A 24,673-nucleotide genomic window follows, 5' to 3' on the forward strand; every position below is an offset into this window, starting at 1 on the left:
TCTCCGCACGCCCGGGGGGGCGGGGTGAAGGGCGGGGTCGGCGTTAGCCCAGCCCGCGGCGCTCCCCGCACCCCCGCTTCCCGGCGCCCGGCCGGCAGTGAGCGCTGCGCCATGGAGGCCACCGGAGTGCTGCCGTTCGTGCGCGGCGTGGACCTCAGCGGCAACGACTTCAAGGTGAGCTGGGCGCGGCGGGCCGGGCTCCTTCCTCTCCAGGGCGTCTCTTCCGCCTAGGCCCGCGCGGGGTCCGCTTCCTGCCCCGCCCGCCTCCGGGCCTGTGCCGCCGGACCTGGGCTGGGACCGGATGAGGCTCTCGGGGGCGGCGGCTCGGATCCCCCGCCGCGGAGGACTCCCCTCGGCCTCCTTTCAGGGCCCGCCCGGGAAGACCGAGCGGTGGGGTCGGCGCGGACGCTTGGGCTGGGAGTCACGCTGGGGTGGGCTGGGAGCCCCGGCCCGGGTCCTAGCATCTGGGCAGCGGGGCAGCGGCCTCAGCTCCCGCTCCCCAGCCTGCCTGCCCGGCCCCGCTGAGGTCGCGCCGAGTCAGGCCCTGACTCACTGCCGCGCAGCCGGCACCCGACTGTCCCCTGGGTCTGGTGCCTCCGCCACCGCCTTGTTCCTGTGTGATCTTGGGCAAGTCACTTCCCCTCCCGGGGCCTCCGCGGTTTTCTCATTCCGTGAGGGGCTTAAGAATTACCCTCTAGGAGGCCTGGGTGCGTTGAGAGCGTCAGACAGCTGTGGGAGGCTGGGCGGCAGCTGCTGGGCTGATAGACCAGGGCCACAAGGAGCCTGCGCCCAACCTGCCAACCAGTTGGTGGGTAAGGCGGTTCTAGAGCGTCAAGGATGAGGTGGGCAGGGCCAGTGACCGCAGGCCAGGATGGAGGTGAGAGCTGGCCTGGTACAGGAGGGTCAGCCCAGGCTGAAGGGAGGGGAGTGGGCAGGCTCAGACTGGAGTTTGTATAATGTTGGGGAGCCCAGTCTTGCTGGGGGCAGGGTCTGTCGTGCCAGGACTGAGGTGGAGGCAGGTTCTTTCTGCATTTATCCACATGCGCACACACCTTTGACCCCTTGCACAGGTGACCACACCACTTTGCTCTACCTCCATCTCCACCATCCTCACCTGGGGTCTCTATATGTCCTTTCCAGATTGGAAGTCTGAGTCCCTGGCTGGGAATGTAGCTGTATGGGGAAGGGGACACCAGCCAAGGGCACTAAAGGCATATGCTACCCCAGGCTCCCTGCCACGAGGGCTGGGGGTACTGAGGTGGGCATTCGAATTTGTGGAATGAATGACGAATGAGGCAGTGCCTGTGTAGGGGGGTGGCTGGGGCCTTGCACCAGGGGTTTGGATCTTGCCACAAATGACTTGTAGGCTGATGGCAAGGTGAGGGCACAGGTAGGACCGAGGCAGAGGTTCGGGGGCATCCCCATACTCGGTGGTGTAGGCAGAGCCTGGAACGCTGGGTGAAGGCATTTGAGCCAAGCTGAGCACACAGCTGGGTGCTGGAAGTGTCCTGGAACTAGCCAGTTCCATCCCGACCCTCCAGCAAGAAACGATCTTAGACCAAGAGCCATCCTAATAATTAGTCATTCTTCACAACACTTCTGTCATGAGGGGCTTTTATTAGCCCTCTTTTATGGTGAGGAATTGAGGCACAGAGTGGCAAAGTGCCTTGTCCAGGGTCACACAGCTGGCGAGAGTTGGCTCTGTTGCTCCCCAGAGGTTTCCATGGGCAGTTGGGGGCCATAGAGGGTGGTAGAGCAGGGACGCTCCTCTCCCAGACCAGCCTCACCATCAGTACCCTCAGGGAGGCTACTTCCCTGAGAATATCAAGGCCATGACCAGTCTTCGGTGGCTGAAGCTGAACCGCACCGGCCTCTGTTACCTGCCAGAGGAGTTGGCTGCCCTGCAGAAGCTGGTAAGGAGCTGTCAGTGGGCAGGGTGGGTACCGTGGGGGGCTGGGGCAGATAGACAAAGCAGTCCAGAGGAGATGACAGAGAACGGTGTTGACAGGTATGAGCAGAGCTGGCAGAGGGAGGAGGCCCTCTCCCATGATGCCTGCAGGGAGATGCTGGGTGTGTGCGGGAGGGGGCTGTAGCGGTGGACTGGGCCTGTGTGGCTGAGGGACCCCTGAATGGTGCAGAGTCATGGTGGCAGGTGGAGACTCCATAGATACCCCACCCACCCCACTGAGTCCCTGCTTCTTCGTCCTGGCCCAGGAGCACTTGTCTGTGAGCCACAACAACCTGACCACGCTCCATGGGGAGCTGTCCAGCCTGCCATCTCTTCGGGTGAGTGTTGCCAGAGGCCACCAAGCTTGGGGGTGGGGACTGGAGTCTAGCCAGGGGTGTGAGGGCAGGGCCAGACCCCAAGCTGGGCCATCACCCCTGCCCGTGTCCTTCCCAAAGGGGAGATAATATAATAATGTCCTGTGTAGCCTCTGGGTAAAAAAGAGAGAAAGTACCCCAAATTCCACCTATTTTGGGCAACAACTACAATAATAACAACTGATAGTGGCTAAGCACTATTCCATGTGGGTTTTTTCTTATAACCCTGACCTCTACCAAGTGTATAAGGACATTTGGCCACAGAGGCAGGTCATTTGCCAGAGGTCACAGAGCCAGGCAGTGGCAGAGCTGGGGTAGGGGTGTTTGGCTGAAGGGGAGGTGGTCAGTGTGACCTGCTTATACTGCTTCTCTTCATGGAGCTTCCCGGAGCCCAGAGCACAGGCTCGGCCAGACCTTGGGGCCTTGGCAAAGGCCGTTCCCACCCAAAGCCAAACCGTGAGATGTTAAGGACTCAGGCTGCTTAAGTTCAAATCAGCTCTGCCACTTCCTGCCCGCGTGACCTCAGACAAGTCCCTTCCACTTTCTGGGGAGGTTCCCGTGGGACCTGCTGTGAACACCAGGTACCACACAGATGGGCGAAGGAGAGGCGGCCTAGCCCGGGCCCTGCTGCTACTTGTAATCACAGCACCATTCCCCGATCTCTTCTCTCTCCCCCTCAAACTCTCAGCACGTCTGTAATACGAGGTTTCAGTCCCAAGGGGAGAACTAACAGACTCACTCAGTCCACACTGGTCTCTCTGGGCCCACCCCTCCCTGTTCTAAAAGCCGACTCAGAGCTACAGCCCTGTCTTGCCCTCTGGAAAGGAGCCGAAGAGGGATATTCTATCAGAAAAAGTTCCCTGAGGTCTGGGCTCTGGGGCCCATTTGAGCTGGGCTTTGAGGCATGAATAGGAGCTTATAGGGAGAATAGGAAGAGCCTGTCCGGTGGAGGGACTATGTGCAAGGCCAGGGTGGGGGAGCACTCAGGCCTGGCCTCCAATGAACTTCCTGAGGGGCGGCCCTCCCTGATCTCTCTGCTTCTCCTGGTTTATCCCCAGGCCATCGTGGCTCGAGCCAACAGCCTGAAGAATTCTGGAGTCCCCGATGACATCTTCAAGCTGGATGACCTCTCAGTTCTGGTCAGTGGCTGCCCACCCACTATGATGGTCCCTGAGCCATTGTTATCCCATTTTACAAATGGGGTAACTGAGGCTTAGAGTAGTCAGTGCCTTGCCCAAGGTTCCTCATGGAGTCAGATCCTTAACCTAGGCACCCTTCCTGCCAGGGTCTGGCTGTCTCCCTTTGTCCCTGAAACCCCCTTATCTGCTCCCCTCTCAGTGCCCAGCCTGATCCCCAGTCTGACCCCTGACCTGGCCTTATCCCTTCTACCCAGGACTTAAGCTACAACCAGCTGACGGAGTGCCCTCGGGAGCTGGAGAACGCCAAGAACATGCTGGTGCTGAACCTCAGCCATAACAGGTGCCTGTCAGGCTGGGAGGTGCGTGGGGTGGGCCACAGCACATTGGGGGCAGGTGGGTCCAGGTGGGCATGTGCTGCTGGTTGGTTGCCTCATGCCCTTCTCCCTCCCTCCTGCCCCAGCATTGACACCATCCCCAACCAGCTCTTCATCAACCTCACTGACCTGCTGTACCTGGACCTCAGTGAGAACCATCTGGAGAGCTTGCCCCCGCAGATGCGCCGCCTGGTGCACCTGCAGACGCTCGTGCTCAACGGGAACCCCCTGCAGCATGCACAGCTGCGGTCAGCGGCGCTCGCCACGCCCTCCAGAACCCAGCCCTGGGGAACCTGGCCTGGCCCCTTATTCCCAGTAGCCCTGACCCTTCCCATTTTGGGTTTGGTGTGGGCTGGGTCCCCTGTGTTGTCCACCTCACCCCACAACTGTCCTTGACCTTGTCCTTTAGTCCCTCTCAGTCCTATGCCCTTGAACCCTCCCCTGGCCTGACCACCCCCTCTCCCTGCAGGCAGCTCCCAGCTCTGACAGCCCTGCAGACTCTGCACCTCAGGAACACCCAGCGCACCCAGGGCAACCTCCCCACCAGCCTGGAGGGCCTGAACAACCTCACAGGTCGGCAGTGCCGGTGCCTCAGCCTCTGTTGCCTACAGGCCCCTCACCTCCTCTGCAGGAAGGGATGCACCCTGCTTCTCTGACCCCCTCCCAAAAGGAAAGGATAGGGCTGGTTGTTATGATTAGCTCTCCCATTGTCGTGGTGACTAGTAAGAACACCAAGTAATGAGCACCCAATTTATGCTTAGACGCCCCATGTGAGGGAGTTTCTCCGGAGGCTTAGGGAGGTTAAGTGACGCACTTGTGGCGGAGTTTGGACAAGGCCTGGCCCTGCTGGAGCTGCCTGGGGGGCCCTGGCTGATGCACCCTCCCCCCACGCTCCAGATGTGGACCTGTCCTGCAACAACCTGACGCGGGTGCCCGAGTGCCTGTACACTCTCTCCAGCCTGCGTCGCCTCAACCTCAGCAGCAACCAGATTGCAGAGCTGTCCCTGTGCATCGACCAGTGGGTGCACGTGGAGACCTTGAACCTGTCCCGAAATCAACTCACCTCCCTGCCTGTGCGTCCAGGCCTGGGGGGTGGGCAGGAAGGCTACTAGGCCACCCTGGCTGTTGCCCTGACTCTTCCCTGCCTGCTTTCTCTCCAGTCAGCCATCTGCAAGCTGACCAAACTGAAGAAGCTGTACCTGAACTCCAACAATCTGGACTTCGACGGGCTGCCCTCAGGCATTGGCAAGCTGGCCAGCCTGGAGGAGTTCATGGCTGCCAATAACAACCTGGAGCTGATCCCCGAGAGCCTCTGCAGGTGTGGGCGGGCGGGGCAGAGTACGGCATTAAACCCTAGGATAGCTGGTACCCACCCTGTGGCCTTCGGCATCATACAAAATGGATGATTTAACTTGGCTTTGTGGGTGGCGACTACACTCATGGACGGGTGCCAGCAATTCCTAGTTTGGGTCCCCAGAGCACCCTTTGGGAGGACACGGATAGCATGAGGCCAGAGGGGCTGTGCTGCTTCCAGCCCCTTCTGGAGGGTACAGGCCCACCTGTGTGGCCTCTGGCTCTGAGCACTCCCTCAGGCAGAAAGCAGAGGACCCCTCAGCAACTTGCAAAGTAATTTGAGCAGAACATGTTAGTGGTGTTTGTATCCAGGGCCCTTAACCTGCAGGTCACTTAGAAAACTTCTCTGTCAACGTCACAGAAAGAATTCAGTCACTTAGCTGTGAGGAGGCGCTGTCCGCATGCTCCCACCTTCCCGCCTTTGCAGCACCTCAGAGTGCACCATTGGTTCACTAGCCGGGCCACTGGCCTCTGCCCTGCCTGCCCCGCCCCGGACTGAAGTTTCCCTGCCCCCCTGTCACCTGTCTCAGGCCCCGGCTCTGTACCCACAGGTGCACAAAGCTGAGGAAACTTGTCCTGAACAAGAACCGCCTGGTGACCCTCCCAGAGGCCATCCACTTCCTGCCAGGGATCCAGGTGGGTGCAGGCCCAGGCCGGCGCAGGGGTGGGGGGTACAGACAGACCCTCAGGAAAGACCGAGCACAGGCGTGTCACTGGAATGAGGGGCCTCCTGGAGGGGTGGCCTTGGCCACGGTGCTTTTGGGGAGAAGGTGAGCTACATCCCTGTATCCATGTCATGCTGGATGGCATCATTTCAGTCCTACAGAAGGGAAACCCAAAGGCCAGGACGGGCATTCACTGAGCCAGGATGAGAGCCAGGCCTCTGGCCGCAGCCCGAGTGGCTGCACAGCGGAAACCAAGTCTGGTGTGGCTGGGAGGTGGGACTCAGGCTCAGCGCCACCTCTGCTTCCTCCTTGAGGCAGGTCCTGGATGTTCGGGAGAACCCCAGCCTGGTCATGCCTCCCAAGCCCACTGACCGCACTGCCGAGTGGTACAACATCGACTTCTCGCTACAGAACCAACTCCGGCTGGCAGGTGCCTCCCCTGCCACCGTGGCCGCCGCAGCAGCAGCTGGTAAGCAGGATGATCTGGCCTGAGAGGGGGGCTGCTCTCTGGGGCTCTACTTAACCATATGTAAGTTGGGTGGGACACAGTTCTCTGTACACTGGTAGATGGGGTTGGCCCTGGTTGGCTGGATGCCCCAGGGGCAGGGCAAGCCGGGGCTTAGCCATTTGCCTTTCCCCAAAGCAGGGGGTGGGTCCAAGGATCCCCTGGCTCGAAAGATGCGGCTACGAAGGCGCAAGGACTCAGCCCAGGACGACCAGGCCAAGCAGGTGCTGAAGGGCATGTCAGACGTGGCCCAGGAAAAGAACAGAAAGCAGGAGGTAAGTCAGGCCAAGGGCTGGGCAGGCCCTGGGCTCTGGTCAAGACAGACTATGACCCAGATCACGATGGAAGGGGCCGGGCAAAGGCCTGAGGCAGGTGAAACATGGAGATACCAGCGTGAGTGGCTGCACAGACAAATCGGTGCGCTGTGACTGTGACCCCAGGAGAGTGCTGACGCCCGAGCCCCCGGGGGTAAGGTGCGGCGCTGGGACCAGGGCCTGGAGAAGCCGCGCCTCGACTACTCAGAATTCTTCACGGAGGACGTGGGTCAGCTGCCTGGCCTGACCATCTGGCAGATCGAGAACTTCGTGCCTGTGCTAGTGGAGGAGGCCTTACATGGCAAGTTCTACGAAGCCGACTGCTACATCGTGCTCAAGGTGAGGCAGGCACCCTGGCCCCGTGACTTGCCTTAGATCGCTCAGCATCCTCCCCACCACAGCTTTGTTCATGGAGGCGAGGTGGGGGAGGCTTTGCAAAGGAGGCCAGATGGAGATGGCCCAGGCAGAGTTATGGCCGCCATCCCATCCTGGGGTGGGGAATCTATGCCCATCAGAGCAGCCCCTCGGTGAGCTAGGGCGCCAGGAGTGCCTGGTGAGGGCTGACATGACTGTGGCCTGGCCCCCAGACCTTTCTGGATGACAGCGGCTCTCTGAACTGGGAGATCTACTACTGGATTGGTGGGGAGGCCACACTTGACAAGAAGGCTTGTTCTGCCATCCATGCGGTGAACCTGCGCAACTACCTGGGTGCGGAGTGCCGCACTGGACGGGAGGAGATGGGTGACGAGAGCGAGGAGTTCCTGCAGGTGCCTGGGCTGGGAGGACCTGGAGAGGGCAGGGGCAAAGGGGCGGGGCGAAGGTGGTGGGCAGGGAGCTGAGACCAAAGGGTTTTTGGGTCAAGACCTGAAGCAGAAAACAGGGACAAAAATGGTGAAGGCAGGGGAGCGAGATGAGGCTGAAGGTGGGGGCCTGGGTCATTGGAGGCCAAGAAAGATGGGGAACTGGAGCCAATATGGCTAGGGGGTGGAGCCACCAGCTGGACACCAAGGGGCAGGGCCAAGGGCTGGACTGAGTCCAGTGGGAAGGGTTAGTGAGTGGTTCTGGCCCTCCTTCCAGCTGCTTAATTGTAGATGAGGCCACACTCGATTTTACCCAGATTCGCCCAAGTGTGCCCTCCTGCATAAGCCTGCTTCTGTCCCCGTTACACATCTCAGCATGCTGTGCACACCTGAGCTGCACAGGAGTGAACACAGCCCTCCATTTGTCCGTCTTACCACTCCAGTATGTGTCTATGTTTATAGACACAGATCTTATTTCTCCTCTTGAACTTCATCACAGATTTGTAGCACCAACACACCTGTATACAGGTGGGATTTGGTGGGAGGTAGCGTTAGCTCATGATAAAGTCCTGCACCCTCACACACAGGTGTTTGATAATGACATTGCCTACATTGAGGGTGGAACAGCCAGTGGCTTCTATACTGTAGAGGACACGCACTACGTCACCAGGTGAGGAGGTGTGTGGGTGGGCAGCACTGACCTGGACTCAGCTTGGAAGGACTGGGGGCAGGGTGTTAGGGTAAACTGGTCCCGTGGTGTCCCCTCCAATCCACTTTTGCTCCGGCCTCCAGGATGTACCGCGTGTATGGGAAAAAGAACATCAAGTTGGAGCCTGTGCCACTCAAGGGAGCCTCCCTGGACCCTAGGTGAGCACCAACGACATGAGGTGGGGGTGCCTGACTCTGAACCTCCCCCTTTCCCCAGTGGGGGACAGGTGTGGGCTCTAGAAGAAGAAGCCTTCCAGCAACTCTTTTAGACTCTTTTAGCCCCATTATGGGGGATTTGAGGTGGGTTTGGGGCCTGTGAACAGTCATTGCCTATACCTGTCACAGCCCCTCCTGCCCCTCCTGTCCCTCCTGTCCAGGTTTGTTTTCCTGCTGGACCGGGGGCTGGACATCTATGTGTGGCGGGGGGCCCAGGCCACGCTGAGTAGCACTACCAAAACCAGGTATGAGACTGCACCCTGCTCAGACTTGGGAGGGCTTTTTTGCAAAGCAGAATTGTCACCTAAGAAGGGGTATGGGCCTTGCTAAGGGCTTTGTACCTGTCCTCAGGCTTTTTGCAGAAAAAATTAACAAGAACGAGCGGAAAGGAAAGGCAGAGATCACGCTGCTGGTGCAGGGCCAGGAGCCCCCAGAGTTCTGGGAGGCACTAGGGGGTGAGCCCTCTGAGATCAAAAAGCACGTGCCTGATGACTTCTGGCCGCCGCAGCCCAAGCTGTACAAGGTGAGTGGGGCTGCAGGGCTGGCCTGACTTCACCAGTGGTCAGGTTGGGGGATGGGCCACGGACCACCATGGCGACTGGTCTTCATCTGGACTTAGGGTGAAGGATGCCACATTCTGGACAGAATAGTCTAAGCAAAGGTCTGGAGGCTGGCTCTGAGTCAGGCCATTAGCATAGTGTTAGGCTGTGTTTCCTGGAAGGAGCTGCAGAGAGGGAGGCTGAGAGTGCCTGGGTGCTAGGCCTGAGAACCTGGCCTTAATTCTGTAGGTGACACGAAGCCATGGAGTGTTGTGAGCAGAAAAAGGACAAGTTAGGAAATTAGAAACAATAGTAAGTTCTGGAGAGAGTAGGCAGGAAAAGTACCATTTAAAAGTTCTTCCACTGATAGGATGCCCTTAAAGTGACCTTGGAGTGGAGGGAAGAAACTAAGGCCCAGAGAGGAGCAGGCAGTGGACCTGAGTGCACACAGCAAGCAGGGCCAGGCTCTAAATCAGGACTTGTGGGTGGGGCTTGTGTCCCTAGACCCCGCCCCTACAGCGCTCATCTTTCCTCCTGCTAGGTGGGCCTGGGCCTGGGCTACCTGGAGCTGCCCCAGATCAACTACAAGCTGTCAGTGGAACATAAGAAGCCGCCCAAGGTGGAACTGATGCCCGGGATGCGGCTGGTGAGACGCACAGGGAGGGCGAGTAGGCAGGACCCTTCCCCTTTAGCCCAGCACTGGTTGACCTCCAGCCTCTGGCCCCACAGCTGCAGAGCCTGCTGGACACGCGCTGCGTGTACATCCTGGACTGTTGGTCCGATGTGTTCATCTGGCTCGGCCGCAAGTCCCCACGCCTTGTGCGTGCTGCTGCCCTCAAGCTTGGCCAGGAACTGTGCGGAATGCTGCACCGACCACGTTACGCCATGGTCAGCCGCAGCCTCGAGGGCACTGAAGCACAGGTAGCAGTGCGGTCCAGCTGTGCGAGCCTCACCCCCAGGGCCTCCTCCCCAGGATTCTGAGGATCCGTCAAAGCCCAGACCCTCTGAATCAGCTACTGTCCTGCAGAGCTGAGCCCAAGCCCATCGCTTCTGTGCTGCTGCTAGGCCCCGCCCCTCCACGCCCCTCTCCCGCTTCCTAGTCCCCCTTTCCTTGGACTCCACCCCTCCGTGACCTGCCCCTCCCACTTCTGGTTTCTAGACTCCACCTTCACACCTACGGAGCCTCACCCCATCTACTTCCACTCCAGCCTTAACTGCTGACCCTCACCGTGTTTTCTCCCCTTGGCAGGTGTTCAAAGCCAAGTTCAAGAATTGGGATGACGTGTTGATGGTGGACTACACACGTAACGCAGAGGCCGTGCTGCAAGGCCAGGGACTTGCCGGGAAGGTGAAGCGTGACGCCGAGAAGAAAGATGAGATGAAGGCTGACCTCACTGCACTCTTCCTGCCAAGGCAGCCGCCCATGGCGCTAGCAGAGGTAGGGGCGGGGCCTACGGTGATGGGCTGGGGCGGGGCCTGGTGATGGGGCGGGGCGGGGTGGACTTGGCCCATGCTGAATGGGATGCGGCCTGCCCTGGGTCCTGGGAGGAGGCTCTGTGCAGGTCCCTGCCCAGTGAGGAGGGCCAGCTCCAGAGGCCCACCAGCGGGGGGCGGGGGGGTCACATGTAGGCCGAGCAGCTGATGGAGGAGTGGAACGAGGACCTGGACGGCATGGAGGGCTTCGTGCTGGAGGGTAAGAAGTTCGCTCGGCTGCCTGAGGAGGAGTTCGGCCACTTCTACACACAGGACTGCTACGTCTTCCTCTGCAGGTGCTGTCCCCTAGCGCCTCCCTGGCCCAGCCCCTCCCTGCTCTGGGCCCCTGCTCACTGCCCTCTGACCCTGCAGGTACTGGGTCCCTGTGGAGTACGAGGAGGAGGAGAAGGAAGAGAAAGAGGAGAAGGCCGGGGCCGAGGGCAAAGAAGGCGAGGAGTCAGTGGCTGAGGTGGACAAGCAGCCCGAGGAGGATTTCCAGTGCATTGTGTACTTCTGGCAGGGCCGGGAAGCCTCCAACATGGGCTGGCTCACCTTCACCTTCAGCCTGCAGAAGAAGTTCGAAAGCCTTTTCCCTGGCAAGCTAGAGGTGCGCTGCCGTGCCCCTACAGCGCAATGCCATACCCCCATAGCCCGGGGTGGCAGGGGCGGGTGTCTGTGGGAGTGGGACTCAGACCCAGAGAAGGCTTGGCCCATGAAGGGTAGGGGGGTTCCATGGAGCTGCCCCTGACACTTCCATATACCCAGGTGGTGCGCATGACGCAGCAGCAGGAGAACCCCAAGTTCCTGTCCCATTTCAAGAGGAAGTTCATCATCCACCGGGGCAGGAGGAAGGCGGCTCAGGGTGCCCTGCAGCCCAGCCTCTACCAGATTCGAACCAACGGCAGCGCCCTCTGTACCCGGTGCCTGGCTGGGGAGGCACAGGTGGGCAGGTGGGCTCAGTGAGCCACCCTGACTCCTTGCTGACCTCCCTTCCCCCGCCTCAGGTGCATCCAGATAAACACCGACTCCAGCCTCCTCAACTCCGAGTTCTGCTTCATTCTCAAGGTGGGGTTGTGGGGGTGACCAGGACTGTGGGTCTGGGTGAGGGGTTGCAGGGTGGGCCTGACCTGAACCCTCTGCACACTCCCCAGGTTCCCTTTGAGAGTGAGGACAACCAGGGCATTGTATACGCGTGGGTAGGCCGGGCGTCAGACCCAGACGAGGCCAAGCTGGCGGAGGATATACTGAACACCATGTTTGAGGCCTCCTACAGCAAGCAGGTGACCAGGGCAGGCAGTGTCCATAGGCCAGTGAGGGCAGGTAGGGACCCTGAGCTGAGCCACCCTCTCACCCGCAGGTCATCAGCGAAGGCGAGGAGCCTGAGAATTTCTTCTGGGTGGGCCTGGGCACACAGAAGCCTTATGACGACGATGCCGAGTACATGAAGCACACCCGGCTCTTCAGGTGAGGCTGGGCCAGACCCTCCCCCGCTTCCTCCTGCATCCTGGGACTGCTGCTGAGGACCCTTACTCTTTGCCTGACCCTTGACCCCCAGGTGCTCCAATGAGAAAGGTTACTTCGCAGTGACTGAGAAATGTTGTGACTTTTGCCAAGATGACCTGGCAGATGATGACATCATGTTGTTAGACAATGGCCAAGAGGTGAGGCCCCTGTTGACCCTGCCCATTCAAGGAGCCCACCCAATTGTCAGTGGGAACCCTGAGCCCAGGTTCCCCCTGAGCCCACCTCCCTTGTCATACCCACAGGTCTATATGTGGGTGGGGACCCAGACAAGTCAGGTGGAGATCAAGCTGAGTCTGAAGGCCTGCCAGGTGAGCTGGGTGGAGGGGAGGGCTGAGGCTGGCCCGAATGGTCTGGAAGGCCTGCCCAAGACTCATGCATGTCCTGCTCACCAGGTGTACATCCAGCACATGCGCGCTAAAGAGCATGAGCATCCCCGCCGTCTACGCCTGGTCCGCAAGGGTAACGAGCAGCATGCCTTTACCCGCTGCTTCCATGCCTGGAGTACCTTCCGGAAGGCCCTGGCCTAGAGCAACTGCCACCCACTTGCAGTGCCTCTGTGGAAACCCCAAACTCTGGGTGAGGAGAGGAAGGGTTTCTTTTCACCCACCACCTGGCCAGGGCAGCCCCTGCTATGTCATGCCCCAGTGCCACAGTCCCCCCAGCAGCACCGCCCAAGTGACATCAATGGGGGCAACCCTGTCTGGGAAATTAGACTCCTTCCGGTGTGAGCTCATATGTGATACCCCCTTCCCTGCTAGGGATAAAGGACATGATTGCCCTTTAAGAGATATTAAATGCTTTTATTTTCAATATTAAAAATCAGCATTTTTCATATTAAAACAGAGCTAATGTTAACAAAATTACAGAAAACCCCCAAGGTACAATCTACAGGGAAACCCATTCTGACCCCCACATACACATACCTGACTGGGCCCCAGTCCTGGGTGCCAAGGGAGCTCCCAGTCTCTCTCTCTCTCTCTCTCTCTCTCTCTCTCTCTCTCTCTCTCTCTCTCTCACACACACACACACACACACACACACACACACACACACACACACACACACATAGAGGGTGGGAGGGGGAGGAGGGGGACATGCTAGCCCAGGAACAAGTACCAAAATAGTTTTAGAAATGAGTGTCCAGCCCAGCACTGTCCAGTCCAGGCATTAGAAAAATATTCTTTGCAAAAGGAGGGAGAAAGGACAGTGTGTGGAGGAGTAGGTGGCATGGGCTGCCAGCCCCAGCTGTCCTTCCCTGTGGCACCTGGCTTCTAGGTACTGCCTGTAGAAGAGGCCAGTCCAAATCCACCCCAAAGTTCCAGGCCCACACCCTGGGGCCAAAGTGGGCAGGTGCCACTGGGGCCCACAGGTTAGCAGGCATAGTCTGTGCGAAGGGCTGGGAGGAGACACAGATCCTGGATCCCAGCTCCAAACAAGGCAGTGGCAGCTGGGTAGCTCTGGCTCCCTGGAGAGGAAGAGAAGGGTCAGCAGAGGTCCAGGGAGGCCAAAGGGGCAGACAACCTGGCTCCTTGGCTGCCACCTATCAGGCTCCTCCAGGCAGGCAAAGGGCCGCCCCACCCACCGGGGGTGAGGACCCTGCAGTAGTAACTGCTTGAAGAGGGCTGGCCAGGCTTCAGTGTGGCACACTTGCGGCCTACTCTGGCCAGGGGTGTCTCCAGCAAGAAACAGCTGGGGTCTGCACCTGATTGTGTGTGTGTGTGGGGGGAGAGTGGGTGGGGGTGAATGCTCTAGGTAGCAAATAGGGTGGGAAGCCCTAACCGGTTTGGCTCAGTAGATAGAGCGTTGGCCTTCGGACTCAAGGGTCCCAGATTCATTTCCGGCCAAGGGCATGTACTTTGGTTGCAGGCACATCCCCAGTAGGGGGTGTGCAGGAGGCAGCTGATTGATGTTTCTAACTCTCTCCCCATCTCCCTTCCTCTCTGTAAAAAATAAAATACATTAAAAAAAAAAAAATAGGGTGTGAAGACTTATGGGTCCCAAATGTGGACAGGGCCACACTGAGGCTGAAGTGGTGGCCAGTATCAGGCCAGGCCCCGTTCTCCAGACTCACCCCACAGGACCCCGCCTTGTGCCTGGGTGATCTCATCTACTGAAATAAGCTAGCCAACAACCCCCCCCCCGCCCCCGAATCCAAAGCTGCCACCACCTCTTGTTCCAAATACAACCTATGACACCCAGGGGCTGACAGGCTGGCTGTTTCTTTAATACAAAACAGTGAAGATCCCATCTGTGAGGCCCCGAAGCCCTGCGGGGACAGCCTGGAGAGCAGCAGGCTTCGGAGCACTGGCATCACAGGGGCCTGCTGGGCTCAGATGGGAAGCCAGGCGGGGCCCCCTGGGGTTGAGGCCGAGAACCCACTAGACCCAGAGTGGCCCACACTTGCAGCACCTCATTTAATCAGGATGGCACAGGCTCGAGCCTCATCTTCCACCAGGTTCCTCAGATTCTTCTCAGCCTCCTCCGAAGAGCTGGGGAAAGGGGTGGTGATCCCGATTAGGTTGGCTAAGGGTGGGGAGGGAGGCTGGGGAGCCAAGGCAGCCCTTCTGTGGATCCTGCCCGCCCACCTCACCCCAGGAAATCCTGCACATCCTCCACCGTGATGTCCCCTGTTGTGTCCAGAGTGGTGTCAGCACTGATGGCCAAGTCAATGGACATGGGCGAGAGCATGGCCTCAGGCCGCTCTGGGGTGCCTGCAGGGAGGAAACGGTCAGGCCTCTGTTAGGACCCTCTGCACCTGGGGACCCAGGCCCCAAACCAACCATAGTAGGACGTGGCAATATTAAACCCCCTGCCCCTCTCTTGCCTGGCGCACCCTCCCCAGGATTCCAGCTGTGCCTCCTGCAGAAGCCTCCCTGTGTCTGGCTGGCTGGGGTCCTGCCACCCGTTTCATGCCCAGCCCCTCACCAGCTCTTTTGCTGCAGACAGGATTAGGGCTTCCATCACGGCTCTGTGGGGCCAGGAGGATGCCGGGGGTCCCGTTAGCCTGGCTCAGCTTGGGCGACTCTTGGAGTTTGTAGCTGCAGAGACAGGGCCATGATGGGGTCACAGGCAGGCACCTCAAGGCTCAAAGGACCAAATCCCTGTCGTCCCATTCCTGAGACCTGGGACTAGAGAGTGCTGACACCAGGGAGGGCCACCCTTGCTCCATGCAGGATCTGGGGGTGGGGACAACAGCAGCCTTGGTCAAAGACCTCCCAGACCTCCATGCACCTGGCATGGGCAGCACCATGGGACCAGCTGATGTCCAGAGAACAGAGCGGCTCTGTGATGTTCCGGGCACTTAGGGAGAAGCGTTCAAACTCTGATGGGGAAATCAGGTAAAAACCTGGGTGGGTGGGAGAGAAGGAGCCAAGAGTGAAGTCAGGAGACGGTTCCACCCTCAGCCCCACCACTGGTCTCTGCCCGCACGTGCTGACTGGCCCTCCCGCAGCACTGGCCCTCGAGTGGCCAGTGCTGTGCCCACACTGGACACCCCGTCTGCTGATGCTCTCGGGAACACTCCTGGACCCACTTGGGCCCCTTGCCCCAGAAAGCCTTCGCCTCACCCTGGCCGTGGCGCGTGAAAACACAGGAGGCGATGCCGCTGATGTCCTCCTTCCGGATGCAGGAGTAATGCACCTGGGGCCTCAGGCCCGGCACTGAGAAGACGTGCACGTCACCCAGGTTGGTGAGGCAGGCCAGGCAGGTCTCGGCATAGTCCTCGCAAGCCACGCTGGCGAATGTGGCCAGTGCCACCTTGCGCACACGACAGCCCTCATGGGCTGTCAGCTTGAACTTGGTCTTGGCGCTCACCTTGGGTAGTGTGAACACCTGGCAGCGGGCAGATGACCAGTGAGCACAGCCTGGTCCAGTCCACGCCCCTAGCCCCTACACAGAGCCCAGCCTGCCACACAGGCCCACATCCCTGGCCACTAGCACCTCTGTCTGCACACCCTCCTGGAGCTGCCCTCCTGTCCTGACCCAGCTCCACACTGCTCCTAGAGCCTCCCAGGGCCCCTCCCACAGAACCTGGCAAAACCAGTCACGCTGGGTTGTAAGGGTTAGATGGCTGGTATGCCCACAAACCATGACCTCCTGCCAGAGCCCAGAGGAGTGGGTCAAGGGGTTCTGGTGGGGACCCAGTGAGGTAGGAGGGTCCTGCAGGAATACAAGCTGAGGGAGTCATCGGGGTTCTGCAGGAGCACCTCTGCTGGCTGGGTGGGGTCCTGCGGGGAGCTCAGCAGGTAGGGAACAGGCAAGGCAGGAGTTCGAGGGGGTCCAGTGGTATCTAGGAGGCAGGAACCTAGAGGTATCCGCAGCAGCTCACCTTGAACTGCTCCTCCGACGCGATGAGTACTGCATGGCCACCCTGCATGTCCGGCGCCTGGGCCAGGTCCTGAGAGGCCTCGAAGGGCTCAGGCAGCGGGCGGCCACGCCCATCCAACACGGCAATGGCCACCACGGGCGCACGATGCATTAGCTGCACCTCCTTGCCCAGCACAGCCTCCACCGCTCGCTCGGGCCGCTTCTCGCTGCCTGCCACTGCCACTGGCACCTCCAGTGCGTAGGCAAACACAGAGCCTGAGTTGGTGCCTGCCCACATAGTGGGTCCGTGGTGGGCCGCTGTGGGGCAACAGGCTGTGAGGCAGGCATCAGCCCATACACAACAGATCCCTCCCCTCCTCTCCTGACACTGGGACCCAAGACTGGTTCTGTCCTGCTCCACTTCTTCGGGGTGACCTCAGCCAGCTTTGTCGCCTTGGGCACCCTCTCTAAACTGCTGACCACAATCCGAGCCTCGGATGCAACTCTCCTAAAGAGGCACCTCCGCGGAGATGTCAATGGCACACAAACTGGACCCTGACCTCTCCAACCCCACCACTGCACCCTCAGCCCCACCTCAGCAGTGCCACCCCATCACAGAGCCCCAACTCTCTCCCACCCCCACATCTCCTTACTAGCCCTGGCAACACACTCAGAATAGGGTCCTCACCCCAAAGGTACATCAGGGTCCCAACTGCACCCCAATTCACCCCCACCCTTCAGTGTGTCCATGCAGCAATCAGACACGAAGTCCCAGGCCTGGGCTGAAACGAGCTGGGACCATCTCACCTCTCGCCCTGTGTGAGCTGAATCTCTGGGGAAGACCCTTTAGTGGGGAATCTGAGCTAAAAATCCAGGAGCCAAGGTGGGCCCGCCCTGGAGGAACGGTGACCTCAGCAACAAGCATCAGGGGAGCCAAACACCAGCAACAAGGTAGTGAGCAACTCACGCAGCTGACACCCCAACCCCCAGCCAGGAACTGAGCCCCACGAGCCTTCTTACAGTAACTGGTAGAGACCCATGGGGCTGCCACGTCCAAACAGTGGGAAAAATCCACGGGATAAAGGACCCTCGACAAATAAACAATACCAGAAGGAGCCTCGCTCACCCAGAGGCTAAAAGACACATCACTGAAATGCCCCATGCAGGCTGGAGGCTGACCCAGCACCAACCCTAAAAGGCACTTTTAAGATGAAAGGAGACAGAGCCACCCCCGGAATCAGTATCAGCTCCATGGGCACCACTGCTGTACGTCACATCTGTTAGACATGAACTCAAGTACTCACGTTGGGTTTCAGTTAAAACACTCCAGCAAAAAAGTAAGCAATAGAGTGCAGGGCAGCAGCGCCAGGTGGGACACGGGGGTGACTACTCTCTGGTTTTGTGTAGGGGTTCAAATCCCAGTTATGTGAGTTAGAAATCAACCGATGAATTACTCAATAAACCTGACGACCGTATTTCTCTGTGAGGGCCCGCTCAGGGCTCCAACCACTTGGGGTCAAAGCCAGCTCCTTAGCAAGGCAGACAGCACAGTTCCTCGCGGATCCCTCCCCTCACTACTGACAGGCCATGCGGCACTTTCACCCCCAAATCCTGAGCTCTCAGATCTGAGGTCCTGTAGCTCCCTCACTGACCCCGTGCCAGCAGAAATTCCAGGGGAACTGTGTGGCTGGCCCGGCACCTTGCCACCAGTGCAGCCTGGAGGCACCAGTAATGCTTTCCAACCCCCTGGGAGAGGCTGTCCCACTGCCCATTTCCTGGATGGCCAACTGAGGCCCACTTCGTTTCTCCAACCCCCATCCCTCCCCTGGCCTCACCATCTCGAAGAAACGTGTCAGCAAAGTAGAGGCAGCGCACCACGCCCGAGAGGGAGTCATCGGCTGAGCGGGGCTCGATGCGCCGCTGCACAGGGGTCATCTCCATGTCGTGGGGGCAGGCCTGCTCTGCCAGCTGCGCATTGGCCTCCTGCAGCTGGGGGAGCGTGGAACTCCAGGACTCTGTCATCTCCCTCAGAGCCTAGCACCCACTGCCCATCACCCACCCCAGCTCACCTGATCGCACAGGGGCTGAAGGCTACTGAGGGTGGGCAATAGGGGAGCAGACACAGGGCACTGGCCAGGGCCAGGCCTGGCTCCATGTCTCTACCCCACAGCCTAGGGAGGTGCTGCCTGGCAGCCTGGCCCCAGCTCACCTTGCTGTTGGTATTAACAGCCCGTTTCTTGCCCGAGACTCGGCTCTTACGGATGCGCCGGAAAGACTGGCGCAGTGACTTCTTGAGCGACTTCACCCTGGAGAGCGGCCCCTCCATCGCCAGGGAGTCATTGGGGTGAAGCGTGCACCTGGGGCAGACAGGCACCCGTTGGGCTACAGAGCAGCCTCCATGTTCCTGCTGGCCCGGGGGCCAGGCATTAAGGGTCCCAGGTCAGGAAGCATGAACCCCGCCCTGCTGCCCTGCCGACCCAGCATCTGGTGGGCTCAGCACTCTACCAGCAGCACTTCACATAAGGTCAAAGCTGCCAAAAGTGCTAGAGCCACCTTCACCACAGGCTGACAGGAAACGGAGGCCTAGCTGGGATGGGGAGATGTCAGAGGTCCCACAGAGCTGGGGCCAGCTGGACGTACAGACCCCACCCCAGGCTCCGGGCCCACACCCCACACACCTGGCCAGCACAGGGCTCTTGCGCTGGTAGTCGAAGAGACCAAAGCCATGACTGGTGCCAAAGGCCACGAGGCTCCACTCGGTGTGCAGCGTGACAGCGGTGACAGCGGCTGGTGGCAGACACTGAACCAGCACTCGGGGCTGGAAGCCGGCAGGCCAGGACAAGGGCCCTGTGCGCGGGCTCAGCCGCTCATGGCCCTTCCACGTGAAGCCCTCTCGGTCCTGGAGAAGGTCCACACTGGCCATGCTAACCGCCTGCTCTGATGGCATGTCACTGAGCTCCAGTACCAGCACCTGAGCCCGCAGCCAGGGCAGGGGAGGGGTCAGCATAGAGGATGGGCCACCATGCCCCACCTGAGCCTGTGAAGTCACTGTCAGGGAGGTCCCAGGATTGTCTCATTTATCCACTGAACAAGCACTTATTGAATGCCTACTGTACACTAGGGCCTGCAATGAGGAACAGTGATGACCAAGACCCACTGGTTCCTGCCCTACTAGGGCAAAGTATCCCACCACCACCATGCCTATCTCCCATTTAACAACAAGCACACATTGAGCACCTCTGTATACTCTGAGTGCTGGAAGAATAGCACTGAACAAGACCTGCTGGTCCCTGCCCTTCCAGGGTTCATCTAACATCTGTGCTCCAGCCCTGGCCCTAAGCCTCCAGGCCCCCTACAGCCAGAGCTGGGACTTAAGGCCCCAACAACAGGCCCCACCTCCCTGGCTGGCCTCATCCCACCTGGGGCCCCACTCCCACCTCAGGGCTTTTGCCCATGCTGGTCCCTCTACCATTTCACCAGACCCTCCAGTTCATGCACACCTCTTCCAAAAATCCCTCCCAACCCCCCAACCCCCCAACCCTGAGGACGTCTCAGGCTTACCTGGCCTGCAGTGCCGGCCACCACCATCTGAGCTGTATACTTGCAGAGTGCCACTTTCTGCACTCCGAGTCGGGGATCATCACTGTAGGGGTCAAAGCAGCCCACCTGGGGAATGGGTTGGAGTGAAGACGCAGGGCAGAGCCAGGACCAGGCTCCTGGGGCTGGGGGAGGGGCCCACCTTGCGGAAGGGCGGCCAGTCGTCCTCGGGGGCCTGGGCCAGGCTGTCGGCGTGCTCACAGTCTGTCTGGAAGAGGCCAGCTGTGCTCAGCTTATAGAGTGGCCGCAGTGCCACGCCAGAGGCGTCCCAGAACCGCACAGTGCCGTCCTCGTGGCTGCAGGGAGGAAGCCATCAGGCCCACACCAGGCCCCTGCTCATTCCTCCATCCACTCATCCCGGGGCCATCACTGAGCACCTACTGCACAAGCCAAACACTGCCCAAACGCCTACTGTATACAGCAAATAGGAAGCACCTACTGAGTGCCAACTATATGCCAGGCCACACGCACCTGGGCCCTTCAAACAGGGTGAGAGTTGTAGAAACAATCGCCAGGGTGATGAGCAGGAAGTGGAAGAGGGGAAATCCAGGGAGCAGAGGACTCAAGGGTTCTGTCCTCACTGGGTCACCCAGCAAAAGGGATCAAGAGTTAGCAGGTCGCCCTGACCGGTTTGGCTCAGTGGATAGAGCGTCGGCCTGCGGACTGAAGGGTCCCGGGTTCGATTCTGGTCAAGGGCATGTACCTTAGTTGCAGGCACATCCCCAGTGGGGGGTGTGCGGGAGGCAGCTGATCGATGTTTCTCTCTCATCAATGTTTCTAACTCTCTATCCCTCTCCCTTCCTCTCTGTAAAAAATCAATAAAATATTTAAAAAAAAAAAAAGTTAGCAGGTCACAGAGCAAAGGGGTCAGCTGGGCCCAAGGCAGCAGCAGGAGGCCTGGGAGGCCAGCAGAAAGCAGGGAGAGGAGGGGAGGCAGGAGCAGGCAAACCTGGGGTGTTGCCCAGGTGGGAAGCCCTAGCATGAGAAGGAGCAGAAGTGTGTGGGGCTGGACGGGAAGCCCCAGCCGCCCTGAAAGCCATGATTAACAGTTTCCAAGCAGGAGAGGGAGGCAGAGCCAGGGCCCATGACTCCCAGCACAGGCAGGCAGCAGGGGCAGGGCAGGAAGTCAGGCCCTGAGTCACTGCACCCAGCAGGCCCAGGCCAGGTTCTTCGGCACGGGTCCTGGGCAGCCCAGCATAGGCCAGCCCAGATTTTCCGGTCCCAGGGCAGGCTAGGTGGATAGAGCTGAGTTCCAGGCCAAAAGACAGAGAGGGAGGGGCTTGAAACAGGGTCTAAGGAAGTTACAATCCCAACCCACCCTCCTGAAGGGGGAACCCGGTCCCACCAGGGGCCAGGCCTGATTCACTGGGCAGGTTAGTACCCGCCTAGTCTAGGCTGGGCTCTCCCACACCTACATGGGCTGTACCTGGCCCCACTAGCCCCCCCCCGCCCCCCCGCCCCACACCACACACACATCACAACTGTGCTTGGCCATGAGGCTAGGTCTGCCCTACCCAGTCAACAGCAGCCCTCGTTGAGATGGTTCCTGGGCCAGGTTCCGGCCCCCGGTGATGGGCCAGCTCTGGGAGAGGATGAAGATATCAGTGGAGGTCAGGATAAATTCTTCTCCCTTTTACCCTGGGCTGACACCCAGGACCCAAACCGCTTCTGAGTCCCCAATGTACACCTGGCACATTCCACCTCCAGCTTTGCATCTGGGCTGCACCTTTTACAGGGAACACCCTCCCCCCACAAGGCTGGGCCCTGCAAGGTGCCGGCACACACCGAGGCACTGGAGGCAGGCTGGGCACTCTGCTGTTCCCCAGCGCTCACGATGCGGGCCCATAGCTTGGCAGGGACGTTGGAAATGTGGGCCGAGCAGGTGATAGCAGACGAGTGCAATGGGGCCAGGTACGGAGCAGGCACAACCGGCCAGCCGGGCATTTGCAGGTCTAGCACCACCAGCTCTTCTTCGAGCAGCACAGCTAGGGCCTGGGGCTCATCGAACTCTGTGGGACAGGGGCAGGGTGAGGAGCACGGCCACAGGCAGTGTCGAGTACCAGGTGGGGGAGGGCAACACACCATCCTCTGGTCGCATGCTGTGCACCGTGAAGAAGTCAATGATGCGGGAGGTGAAGTCCAGTGTCACCAGAGTGTCAGCCCGGAGCACACTCACACAGTGGCGGTCACCATAGCTGGCACGGGGCATGCCGCCGCTAAAGATAATAAAGTGGCCCCTATACAGGGGTAGGGGGGGCCCTGTGAGCCACCTGGGTCTGGAGCACACACTGCCCAATCCAGAGAGAGCATCACAGGACAACCCTGAGACCCGAGCCCAGCCTCCGCCCCCCGCCAGACGCAGCCCCCGACCCACACCTGAGACCCACCTACCCAGATTCACAGTTTCGCCACAGAATCTTATTGATGGCTTTGCAGGGAAAGGGGCCTGGAGGGATGGGACAGAGTCAGGCTCGTTTGCTTGCCAGGACCTGAAGAGCCTCAGGTCACATTTCTCACCCCTTCTCCCATCCTGCCCACATCACTCCTGCTTCAAAGCTGCTTCCTGCCTCCCAGGGGGGGAAGGCCCACTGCCCCTAACCGTACACCCCACAGTGTGTGTGTGGGGGGGGTCCTCGCCTTTGCAGATTTGGCATGGTGCTGCCACCTTCCACAAGTCCTCCTGGATGCCCCCATGAGTGCCTGAGCTTGGGATCAACCACTCATCAAAGTCCTGTGCTTAGGCGGCAGGGCTGCCCTCCGCCTGCCCAGCACTCACCGTAGGGCATGGTGGCTACTGTAGGTTGCATTACTGGAGAGCTGCCAGTGTCCGCAGACCAGATGGCATAGCTGCCATCGCTGTGTGAGCTGACCAGCGTGCTGCCACTGCGCTCCCAACACAGGCTCTCCAGCTGCTGTGGGCAGAGCAGGTGGGCATGAACAAGACAGCCACAGCAGAGGGCCCCGGCTATGGGCACAGTCTCCCACACAAACCTGGTTCCCCAGGAAGACGCGGTCTGCACACTGTGCTGCCTGGTTCCAGATGACCAGCAGGCCCCGGCTATAGCCAATGAGAATCCTGGTGGGGTCCCGCAGGTGTCCTTGCAGGGACTCCACGGGGCCCAGTGCCTTCCCGCACCGGTAGTCATCTGGCAAACTGCAGAGGAAGCCCAGGTGAGCCGGCAGGAGAGCTGCCCAGGCAGGGGGTATGGGAAGCCCGCCTGCCTCTCACCTTCGCAGAACCTCCTCAGGGCCAAGGGTCTGACCCTCAATCAGCATCATGGTGGAAACATCCAGGAAGAAGATGCTGCCACCTTCAGTGCCCAGGGCTGCCATGTTGCCAGCCGCCACAAGGAGGATCACTGTGATGTGGGCAAGGGTGGGCGGGCCACTATGGGAGATAGAGGGAGGTGGGTGAAGATGTGGCTCCTCCTGCTTAGGAGTGCAGAGGGTGCTAATGAGCTGCTACTGTTAGAGCATTGTGGCCCCTCTGCACTCACTGAGACCTGACTATCCAGTGGGCTGGTGAACTGGGAAGGCCACGGTGGTGGCATCATAATTAACTCACTCCATTATTCATCAGGATGTCAGCATGTCAGCGGGGACAAAATAAATGCAGGTTCCTCTGGTCTTGGAGATGGGCTCCCAGGCCCCTCCCACCACCAGGAAGGAAAGGCAGGAACCAGGCTACTCTGCTGGCCCCTGGAGCATCCTGTCAGCACCGCACACAGCACAGCCTGGCAGGATCCTCCTTGCCCCCAACCTTACCCTTTCACCTGTACACACTATGGCCTGTCATCCCAGCCCCCACCGGAGACGCCAGGGGGATCTGTGCTAATGTGAGCTCAGCTGGGACCTGCCACCTGCCACCGCCACTGCAGGGAGTGCCGGGCCACCATCAGGTGCGGAAGTCTGGGGCCCAGTGCACCTCCCATCCTGCACCTCTGGTGCAGCAGCACAACCCCACCTGCTCCCCTCAGGCTCAGCCGTAGCTTCCCTTCTAACACTCGCCATGCCCCGGAGCACTTCTCAGTGATGGAGGGTCCAAATGCTGCCTTGTGGGACCCAGGCTAAGCTCAACAGACCCTGCCGCCCTAAATACAGCCCCTCGGCAGTTTCCCGTCCCCACTATGCCTTTGCAAGGCTGGCTCCCCATGCCTAGCAGCTGGTCCCCGGCCAAGCCCACCCGTACCTGGCACCGTCAAAGCCCAGCCGACCAGGCAGTTGAAAGCTGAGTGCTTCCTCCAGGTGGGCACAGCCATTATGGTGGACGATCTCCCAGAGATGCAAGCTGCTGTCATCCAGCAGGGTCAGGAGGCGGCCCTAGGGGGTGTGCAGAGACCAAGACTGGGCTGTAGGACTGGGAGGGGTCCGAGGGTTCAAAAGCCAGTCAGCGGGGGCAGAGGCTCACCTGGCCAGGCAGGAAGTGCATCTGGGTGACTGTGGCCATTTCTCGGTGCAGGCCTGTGAATTCCACACCAGGTGCACCATAGCTAAGGTCAACAGGTCAAGGGCAGAAAGCAGCAGAAACAGGCAGAGATGCCTAGCCTCCTCCTTCTCCAGGGCCATTCTGATAGCTCCCAGCCAGGCCTGTCAATCCAGGAGCCCTCCAAAGTCCAGGTGGGCCCCTCCCTGAAGAAACACTGTCCTGCATCCCCAAGTCATCCTCAAGCTCAGAATACAGGCTCCACTCAGCTCCTGAAAGTCATGCTGTGGTACAACCTTCACATCTTTAGCTATAAAATGGGGTAGTAACTCCCACCTCACAGGGGGAAGTGAGAATAAAACATGCTCAGCACATGCGGCCCACTCTCCATCAGCCTCACGTGTCTGTATGCACGA

At 59.7% G+C, this 24,673-nt stretch overlaps 2 protein-coding genes across 8 annotated transcripts in view; one reads left to right on the forward strand and one right to left on the reverse strand.

Moving 5' to 3' along the window:
* On the forward strand, positions 1-12,768 carry FLII (FLII actin remodeling protein). Of its 7 annotated transcripts, none has more exons than XM_080682054.1 (30): positions 2-174; positions 1,794-1,913; positions 2,215-2,286; positions 3,381-3,461; positions 3,716-3,801; positions 3,922-4,083; positions 4,305-4,408; positions 4,733-4,908; positions 4,996-5,153; positions 5,740-5,824; positions 6,172-6,322; positions 6,500-6,633; positions 6,799-7,011; positions 7,260-7,439; positions 8,060-8,142; positions 8,265-8,339; positions 8,558-8,641; positions 8,748-8,919; positions 9,477-9,581; positions 9,665-9,856; positions 10,185-10,373; positions 10,565-10,704; positions 10,781-11,015; positions 11,174-11,328; positions 11,413-11,473; positions 11,560-11,688; positions 11,766-11,872; positions 11,964-12,069; positions 12,175-12,240; positions 12,325-12,768. In XM_080682054.1, exons 1-30 carry the CDS (start codon positions 112-114, stop codon positions 12,457-12,459), a joined length of 3,819 nt encoding a protein of 1,272 aa, XP_080538180.1. In that variant the 5' UTR covers positions 2-111; the 3' UTR covers positions 12,460-12,768. The 7 variants fall into 7 exon arrangements, with proteins under 7 accessions (XP_080538183.1, XP_080538184.1, XP_080538185.1 ...); XM_080682053.1 differs by having other exon boundaries at positions 3-174; positions 6,497-6,633; XM_080682055.1 differs by having other exon boundaries at positions 3-174; positions 1,803-1,913; positions 6,497-6,633.
* The window catches only part of LLGL1 (LLGL scribble cell polarity complex component 1), a 17,592-nt gene continuing 5,633 nt past the window's right edge, over positions 12,715-24,673 (reverse strand). The window contains exons 3-23 of the mRNA XM_080682060.1: positions 24,243-24,324; positions 24,024-24,154; positions 23,064-23,222; positions 22,826-22,988; positions 22,611-22,746; positions 22,226-22,280; positions 21,917-22,071; positions 21,620-21,843; positions 21,349-21,416; positions 19,977-20,130; positions 19,799-19,903; positions 18,916-19,208; positions 18,447-18,594; positions 18,073-18,226; positions 16,260-16,555; positions 15,499-15,763; positions 15,164-15,278; positions 14,858-14,970; positions 14,523-14,643; positions 14,342-14,421; positions 12,715-13,397 (exon numbers count right to left, since the gene is read on the reverse strand). Coding sequence (XP_080538186.1) covers positions 14,343-14,421; positions 14,523-14,643; positions 14,858-14,970; positions 15,164-15,278; positions 15,499-15,763; positions 16,260-16,555; positions 18,073-18,226; positions 18,447-18,594; positions 18,916-19,208; positions 19,799-19,903; positions 19,977-20,130; positions 21,349-21,416; positions 21,620-21,843; positions 21,917-22,071; positions 22,226-22,280; positions 22,611-22,746; positions 22,826-22,988; positions 23,064-23,222; positions 24,024-24,154; positions 24,243-24,324 — 3,016 coding nt within the window. The 3' untranslated portion in view covers positions 12,715-13,397; position 14,342. The remainder of the gene's footprint in view (positions 13,398-14,341; positions 14,422-14,522; positions 14,644-14,857; positions 14,971-15,163; positions 15,279-15,498; positions 15,764-16,259; positions 16,556-18,072; positions 18,227-18,446; positions 18,595-18,915; positions 19,209-19,798; positions 19,904-19,976; positions 20,131-21,348; positions 21,417-21,619; positions 21,844-21,916; positions 22,072-22,225; positions 22,281-22,610; positions 22,747-22,825; positions 22,989-23,063; positions 23,223-24,023; positions 24,155-24,242; positions 24,325-24,673) is intronic.

Source organism: Plecotus auritus, assembly GCF_963455305.1.
Source record: "Plecotus auritus genome assembly, chromosome: 7".
In the NCBI taxonomy this organism is placed as follows: Eukaryota; Metazoa; Chordata; class Mammalia; order Chiroptera; family Vespertilionidae; genus Plecotus; species Plecotus auritus.

Coding starts and splice junctions, on each gene's coding strand:
- FLII (XM_080682053.1), top strand. CDS start 112: ATGGAGGCCACCGGAGTGCTGCCGTTCGTGCGCGGCGTGGACCTCAGC. Junction 8,143..8,264: donor GACACGCACTACGTCACCAG/GTGAGGAGGTGT, acceptor TCCGGCCTCCAG/GATGTACCGCGTGTATGGGA. Junction 11,474..11,559: donor AGTTCTGCTTCATTCTCAAG/GTGGGGTTGTGG, acceptor CACACTCCCCAG/GTTCCCTTTGAGAGTGAGGA.